Source organism: Octopus bimaculoides, chromosome 30 (genome assembly GCF_046866305.1).
Source record: "Octopus bimaculoides isolate indiv1 chromosome 30, ASM4686630v1, whole genome shotgun sequence".
NCBI classification, from domain to species: Eukaryota; Metazoa; Mollusca; class Cephalopoda; order Octopoda; family Octopodidae; genus Octopus; species Octopus bimaculoides.
Window position 1 is genome coordinate 18,405,912 of NC_142957.1, and position 9,500 is coordinate 18,415,411.

Genomic DNA, 9,500 nt, shown 5'->3' on the forward strand with positions numbered 1-9,500 from the left:
CCCCTAGTATTGCTTGGCATATTATACACATCCTTGGTCTTTTATCTCATTACGAAAAGTAAATCCTTATATAAACCCATTAACTGAATTTTCTGTCATCAATCGCATTGTTTACATGGACGTATTCCTATACAAATCACCATAGCTTACATTGCTGGCTCTCAATACTATTGGAAATCTATAGAGAAACTTAGAAACGGGAATATTGCACTATCAATACAAAACTGGGAGCCGATATTGGCATGTAAACCTTTACTATATTCTTGGTAGTATATATCATGGTGGCAAAACGAAATACTGTGTTCCTATTAGAAATTAAGAGAGCATTATGCTTACCCTCCGGGAACAGGACAAAATAATACACATTGATATATAGATACATGCATACATGTCTATACATACATGCACTCATATATATACACACACATATAATATATATATATATATATATATATATATATATATATATATATATATATATATATATATATATATATACATATATATATATACACATATATATATATATATATATATATATATATATATATATATATATATATATATATATGGGAGAATATACAAATAATAACAACAGACGAGGACAGGTGGTGTAAATAACAAAAGGATGTATTAGTATGACGCTCGGGAATACGGAAAGTCTTTGACGTTTCGAGCTACGCTCTTCAACAGAAAGAATACGGAGACAAGGAGAAAAACACGGAGAAAAAAAATTGAATAGTGTCCAGTCAACGGTCAATCATAATAATCAATCATATATATATATATATAAGGGGAGCCCTCTGATACGATCAACAGAACAGCTTGCTCATGAAATTAACATGCAAGTGGCTGAGCACTCCACAGACATGTGTGCCCTAAACGTAGCTCTCGGGGAGAGTCAGTGTGACATAGAATGGGACAAGGCTGGCCCCTTTTGAATTACAGGTACAACTCATTTTTGCCAGTTGAGTGGACTGGAGCAACGTGAAATAAAGTGTCTTGCTCAAGGACACAGTGTGTCGCCGGAAATTGAACTCACGATCAAATGCCCTAACCGCTAAGCCACGCACCTTCACTACACACACACACACACACACACACACACATACATACACACTCACACATATACATACATATATAAATATATATATCATACACATATGTACACACACATTTATATGTATGTATATAAGTATATACACATTCATATTTGTGCATATATGTAAGCATATATATGCACATATATATATGCATATATACATGTAGATAGTATATATAAATGTATACATACATACACATATGCATGTATGCGTGTATATGTATGTACAAACGTACGTATAATTAAAAACCCGGGCTTTCATTCATATTAATTAACTTTCACTCTAGCTCCTAATGTATGTATGTATGCATGTATATATGCATACAAATATACACACAGTTACACATATACTCCGTCCTCCCTGCTGCGTTTACAATTGTCTTCATCATGTCCACAGATCAAAAGATTTCATACGATTAAATGGCAAATGAAAGCGAATGGGGAATGTGTGTGTGTGTGTGTGTGTGTGTGTGTGTGTGTGTGTGTGTGTGTGTGTGTGCTTGTCTCCATATGGCATGTGTGCATACATGTATGTGCATGGCGTGTATCATTAAGATGATAATCTCTCTATATTAGTTTGTTGTTGTTGTACTTGTTGTTGCTGTTGTTGTTGTTATTTTAGCCCCAGGTCAATTCTGATGCAGCAGACTTATGATCAAAGATGTCCCAGCTTAGACCATTCCTTCTTTTATTCAGACATCTTGTATCTAGGACTACATCATCTAATGTGTCCCTGCTTGTTGTTGCCATCTACACACGGGTCAGCCTCGATCCAGCAGACTTATAACCGAAGATGTTCCACACATAACTAGCTTGTCTTATTTTCAGGCATAATGTACCAAGGACTACATTATCTAAGGTACCCCTCTTTGTTGGTCCATAAATTTACATCAAATAAAGGGTTGTAGAATAAATAGAAATTGAATTGAGGATTGCACCGTTTATTCTTTTACTTGTTTCAATCATTTGACTGTGGCCATGCTGGAGCACCACCTTTAAGAATTCTTAATCGAATGAATCGATCCCAGGGCTTCTTTTTAAAGCTTATTACTTATTCTATCGGTCTCTCTGGCCGAACTGGAATGTAAACGAACCAACACCAGTTGTCAAGGGGTGTAATGGGGAAAGGCACAGACGCAAAGATTCTCTCTCGTGTATGTGTATGTGTAAATATATATATATATATATATATATATATATATATATATATGTAGGTGTAAGAGTGGCTGTGTAGTAAGTAGCTTGCTTGCCAACCACATGGTTCCGGGTTCAGTCCCACTGCGTAGCACCTTGGGCAAGTGTCTTCTACTATAGCCTCGGGCCGACCAAAGCCTTGTGAGTGGATTTGGGTGCAGAGGTGTGTAAGGAGGGTTGGAATGGATCTGTGTGTGTATATATATATATATATATATATATATATATATATATATATATATATATATATGTATGTATGTATATATAAATATATATATAGTGATGCAGCACAGAATTTTGTCAGTGAACAGGTCACGGTCTCAAAGCGACGAAAATATTTTGACAAATTAAATTTAAATGTGGAAGTGAATCTAACGGATTTTGTGTGTTATTTTAAATGGCTTACAAACACCTTCCACGCTGCAATTGTTTTCGTTCCAGCACACGATCTCAGATCAGGTCACTTGCTATGCAAGTACATCTCCGTAATATATAAATATATATATATATATATATATATATATATATTCGTATATACATATATATATATTTACATGTGTACATGTGGAAGTATACATACATATATGAAACACTGGCACCAACAACAACAAACGCAGAATGATACACACATAAAAAAAAAACTCTAACGCAAATTTTGTTTTATTTTTGTAGATTTACTTTTTATTTTTCTGAGTTTTTTTTCTGTCTTTTTTACCTAATTTTCTCATATTTTCTTTTTCATCCTTAAAACACCAAAAAGGGACTTATTAACCGGAGACCCTTTTTCTTCGCACAACCTTAACCCTATATCTTTCCTTACACGAAACACCGCCATTTTTTCTAAGAATACAACTTCTTCTAAGAATGGATAATTTACAATTTACGGCCACGATTCTTTATTGATAATTTTCATTCTGTGATATTTCTGGAACATTTTTTTGGCTAAATTAGATAAGAAATGCATGGGAAAATCCACAGTTTATGCTCTTCCAGATATCGTCCGAGGAAAATCCCGCATTAGTTTTTTTTTTTTTTCTTGTCTATCTATTTGTTATTGTGATTTCAGAAAGTTCCAGAAGTAAATGTGTTATAAGTGATGTGGTCTACCGTAGTATCTGCAGTCTATATTGTGAAATGTTGTGATATGGGTTCGAATTATAGTTAGTCTTAAAGTTAGAATTGGAAATTAAGAGATTAAGGTTAGGATTAGTATTTAGGATTAAAGTTAAGGTTATTTTGGTGTTTAGGTTTTAGGTTTTAGGGTTAGGATTTAGGTTTAGAATTAGGGTTTAAGGTTTAGGCTAGGGTTTAGGGGGGGGATTAGTTTTAACTTAATGTTTGTGGGTTAGCGTTTTAGGATTAGGATTAGGGTTTAGATTTAGGATTAGGGTTTAAGGTTAGAGTTTAGGGTTATGATTAGGGTTAGAGTTAGGGTTTGGGTTTAGGGATTAAGGTTAGGGTTTAGGATTAGGGTTTGGGGTTAGGTTGGGGTTTAGTATTAGATTTAAAGTTAGACCATAAGCTAAAGTGTAAATGGTAGAGTAGAATATACACTAAAGCGGCACCCATCAGAGGGACAAAGAATATAAGTCCATGGTTTATAAAGCTTGAGACAGACATCCTTCATAAGATAATCCAAGATCATCCCCATTCCATTCTTAACATTCATTATTTTTTTTATTATATACTTGCTGCTTTTATTATTTTTTGTTTTTTCTTCGTTTCCATACTGGAGTTTTGGGAAGATCCGGCTTTGTGTTAAGCATTACTTGATATATTCATCTCTTTCATAATCTCCACCGTGTCCCAATAATAGACAGGCTCATTCCAGGCATTTGGAATGCATCCTGAAACATCGGAAGTTTCTCGTGTCATTCCTGCCAACATCCAGCTCTTGTCTTTTTTACTCTGGCATATCAACGCACCACTGTTCTCTTTCTGAAAGAAATATTTCATAATAGTTCATTTGTTGTTTGTTTGTTCGATTGGTTGTTTGGTAATAAAAGAAACCCATGCAATGCATAAATGTAAATAATATTGTCCTTACTACTGCACTTCACTTCCACATGTACACACATCTATCTATCTATCTATCTATCTATCTATCTATACACACACACACACACACACACACACACACATACACATATATATATATATATATATATATATATATATATATTTTATTATATGTATTTATTTTATTATATGTATTTATTTTCTCTTAATTAATAAATAACTCGGGTTCCCATACGTTTCCCTGATGAGAAGTTTACATTTTTAACATCGCCGATTCCTATGGATCGCATAAATTGTAATTCTTCGAAACATATGTCGGAAATTAAAGTATGCAATTAAAATATGCGTTTTACTCCATTCTTTAAATTTATATATATATATATATATATATATATATACATATATAGCAGTCAAAGAACTACTGAGTCTAAACTACAAATTTTTCTCTAGTGCCATAAATATCGCCATCCATTTAGAGAAAAATTTGTAGTTTAGAATCAGTAGTTCTTTGACTGCTATTTCTAAATTTTCAGTATGTTGGAGAAGCAACTCAATGCTAATCCCTGTATATTTATGATGATAAATGGTTTTACCGATAAAGGTTTTTTCATACTGAACTACTTGGCAAAATTGTTAATTGTTAATTCTATTATTAATTGACGATTCCCTGCCCTTATTCTTGTATACATATATATATATATATATATATGGACTTCTTTCAGTTTCCCTCTACCAAATTTACTCGCACAGTTTCGGTCAGCCTGTGTCTTTAGTAGAAGACACTTGCCCTAGATGCGATGCACAGGACTGAACCCAGAACCACATGGTTGAGAAACAAACTTCTTACCACACAGCCAAGAAATACTTAAAATGTAAAAGAACACTAACTTACATGCTTATTACATATCTGGACAAAATTGTACGCACAAAGTGTATATGGTGGTTGGACTGAGGACGTACACGAACCGTTTATCAACCTCGTTTCCCCAATCTCAACATGCATAATTTTATTACTATCTGAAATTAGGGAAAATAAATAAATAAACTGATGAAAAATACATAAGAAATTAACAAGTAGAATTAATGTCATAGGAATGTATAAGCTTTCGAGAGAACGTGAAATAATTTATTGTTTGGAAGTTTGGATCTCGAAGCACAAGCTGTAAATAATAACATGTAAATATTAACTTGAAAAAATAACCCCATTCTGGACAGAAAAATTGTCGCGTAAAAGATTCCAGTCTCCTTACGGGATATTGTGCGCGATATAACGTTACTTATAAATGTCAGGTATCCACACAAGATGCACAACCTAAAATATACATCGGTAGTATCACCGATTTCAAGCGTAGATATCGAACTCACATCAACTCTTTTAATAATCCTAAATATAAAACGACTACCATACTTGGTAACTCTATCCACAAGCTCAAATCAGAATGTAGACACATTTATCCTTTAGTTTTTTTTAAGGTCTGTAAATAAATGTTGGGTCTCCAGCCAGGCCTTTTGCGATACTCTTGCACCAAAGAACTTTTAAGCACCCCCCCCCCCTGTATATGCTGGTATACTTCCTGTGGTGTGATGGAGGAAAAAGACAAGAAGCAAAAGGACAGAACGAAACGCTGGACCTTACCTTGTCCTCTTGATCAAAACACGTCTTTCTCGTAAGATGTCTGTTTTCTGACTGACCCCAAGTGCTGGCCTTCGACAGCGTGTAGCCGACTTCCGGTCTGACCCTTCCGGTCTGACCCTTCCGGTCTGGCCCTTCCGGTCTGGCTTCACCTCTGTTTGCCTCATCTCTCTCCATCAACAACACACAGCTCATCACAGCCCATAACACCACACTTCCCTAATTGCATAGGTAGTGCAATAAAAATATAGATAGATGGTGCTATGAGTGGCTAAGGACTCACCTTCGACATATGTAGCAGCGAAACAATTTTCCATTGAATAATCACTTCTTTTCTCAGGAATACAAATAGGGTTGACACATCCAGATACGGTAACATTCTCCTTCAACTTTGTTAATATAAAGTTTGTACCTGAAAAGATATTAAAAAATAATTTTTTTTTATAGACGCAAGCGTTGCTATGTGGTAAGAAGCTTGCTTCTTAACCACATGGTTCCAGGTTCAGTCCTACTGCATGGCACCTTAGCTGTGTGAGAGAATTTGGTAGACAGACACCAAAAGAAGCCCATCGTGTGTGTATATATATATATATATATATATGCCTAATATTCTTTATTTTGTCGTTCATTGTTTTCCGGAATTCGTTACTGATTTCATGAAATTTAATCTTCCTGACAAGTTCGAACAGCTCCCTGTCGAAAGGTTCTCATTCCGAGATTGGTGGTGGGTTTTTCGTAAATTTAAGTCCATACTTATTCGTGTTATTGTGTTGTTCTTTCCTGCCATCTCATACTGCGGATAAAATCTTCTGTTTTCTCTATGAGGCTTTTGAGGTACGGCTTCTTCGTCAGGATAGATATGTTATATATATATATATGTGTGTGTGTGTGTGTGTGTATGAATATATATATATATATATACAGATATGTATATGTAGGTATGTAGGTGGTGGTTGGGATGGGGCTAACAATATTAGTAAACGGGTATCTTTGTTACCTTCTGGGTGCAGCTGGATCTTATAAAAGCGCTTAAAGTGGGTTCTCTGATAAGACTGGAGACGTAAAAACACTGGGGATACACAGCGACAGGAAAAGCAACAACAACAATAATAATGAGAACAACTAGAACCAAAAGTAATGACGACAACAAGACCAATATGATCAGACTTACCATTGACAACTTCTTTGTGTTCTTGATCTACTTCCAATCCAGCTCCTGTTATTTTTGTGTTGTATTTCTCTCCAAAGTGATAATCTAGGGTAATTCCTTTTCTGAAACAAGACAGAACGTTAACTCCCTTTATTATCTTATCTTCTCATAACTACTACAGCTCCTGCATAGATCAATAAGTTCGTGTCTCCTATATATTCAGTATCAGTCCTATTGATAACAGAATCTATATTATCATTATTATTATGTTTTTGTACTTGGGGATGGTCATGTTGCCAGTTTAGCCAATAAAAACACACGCACTGTATATTTGGTGTTAATTTGCTTCAGCTTTATATTACATTACATTACATTAATCCTATTTCGACCAGAGTTCTTTCGTCACACTTCTGTGACCTCATCAGTGGTCCCTTTGCTTTCTTCTTTCTTATGTGTGTCCCACCTTGCTAACTATCAGCCATTTTGTATTTTGTATTGCTATTGCATGCGCATCCCTCAATGTGTGACTATGTTTTTGTAAGTGCATGTGTGTGTATGGGGAGTGCCAGTATTATCTATATCCTCTGTTAATACATGTTCGTTTGTTTTTGTTTTTATTTATTTATTTGTTCATGTGTGTGTGTGTAAACGGAACATTATTATTATTATTTTCATAAACACACAACAGATTAGACTGTTCGAAAAGAAAACAATCCTAACATCGGGCTACAACAAATAAGCTTAGATGTGAAGAACCCTCCTCAGTATCCTAGCTGTCCCTTACAATATTGCTTTCTGGAGCTGTACTAAACTGGCTTTTATGCCTATTTCCTCTATCCATCTGTTCAGATCTTTAGGAATAGTTCCCAATACATCTATAGTGGGATACATTTTAGGGTATCTAGTGGGATACATTTTACCCTCACTTTCCATGGCCTCTGTAATTCAATATTGAGAGTGTGTATGTGAGTTCAATACTTTCAGTTTAATATTCAAGGAAAAACATTGTACTTACCTAAAAAATGGTTGTATTGACAATACTGTGTCCTCCCCTATTAGGATGGCATTGTTCATATAATAATTCTGAAAGGCAGCAATACCAAGCCATGGTTGGCACTGGGTGGCACTACTGGCTCCCATCATAAAAGCTTGCACTGGATACCGGCCACAACCTACAAATTTAAAAAGTGAAACATATATACACATTAATAATTAAGGATACTACAGGCACTACCAGCATGCTAAAATAGTAGTCAAAATGACCCAAACCACAAGATGAACAAGCACTTTAACCCTGGGTCGGTAAGACTCATTGAGGATGACCTAAGGGATAGTTTCTCAAAGTTCGAAATCACGGTGAAAATTTGTGGTTTGAGTCACACTGATTGCTATTTTAATGTACTGGTATGACCCTTATTTATTATTTGATAATTTTATCTTTATGCTAAGCCACTGATATTATAAAGAAGGATATCATCATATATATAGATATATTTTTTTTTTATGCGCCCTGTTTCCATGGCGTATGTGTTCCCCCCCAGCTGGACGGGATGCCAGTCCATCGCAGCGTAACTCAAGAAACAGGAAGAAAGAGTGAGAGAAAGATGGGGCGAGAGAGTACAACAGGGGTTGCCACCATCCCCTGCCGGAGCCTCGTGGAGCTTTAGGTATTTTCACTCAAGAAACACAAACAACGCCCGGTCTGGGAATCGAGACCACGATCCTCCGACTGCGAGTCCGCTGCCCTAACCACTGGGCCATTGCGCCTCTTCACACCAGCATCGGTTGTCAAGTGATGTTGGGGTGACGAACACAGACAAATACAGACGCACAAACATACATACATCTCTCTCTCTCTCTCTCTCTCTCTCTCTCTCTCTCTCTCTCTCTCTCTATATATATATATATATATATATATATATGTTTATTAACTCAATTGTTCATTACATGTGAGTAATTGAAATACATATGAATAGGGGGTGGGGTAGGAGGAATCCATTCCAAGCCACACCCAAACTCCACATAAAGTCATGAATTAATGATTTGTTTATTTCATCCATATCAAATGCATAAATATGTGCGTTTGTGGATATGTCTATGTGTGTGTGTTTGTATGAGTGCGTGTGTGTGTTTGTCCCTTTCAATTCCCACTGATGCAGGGGTTCCCAACAGTATTTCCTAACCCTTTTGTTTAAATGAGTTGTCCCACGGTGAAATTCAAAATGCTGGATATTGCAATTTGGACTGAACGCAAGGGTAATGTGGCCATTGCAAATGTACGAAACAGCCTCGAGTAGAGTAGAAAGGATGGAACAAAGATGCAGTGGGTTTATCGGAGAATGGTTTGGTCTGCCGAAACCACTGAATACGACTGCGCTTTATAGAAGACTACAGATAACATC

General features: G+C 35.7%; 1 protein-coding gene across 1 annotated transcript; it reads right to left on the reverse strand.

The window, feature by feature from the left end:
• Positions 1-2,949: 2,949 nt before the first annotated feature.
• Positions 2,950-8,285, reverse strand: LOC149130257 (uncharacterized). The gene is made up of 5 exons (XM_089345866.1): positions 8,114-8,285; positions 7,120-7,220; positions 6,232-6,360; positions 5,208-5,332; positions 2,950-4,234 (listed from the first exon to the last, which is right to left on the reverse strand). The coding sequence occupies exons 1-5, from the start codon at positions 8,239-8,241 to the stop codon at positions 4,055-4,057; spliced, it is 663 nt and encodes a 220-aa protein (XP_089201992.1). The 5' UTR covers positions 8,242-8,285; the 3' UTR covers positions 2,950-4,054.
• Between the last annotated feature and the right edge of the window lie 1,215 nt (positions 8,286-9,500).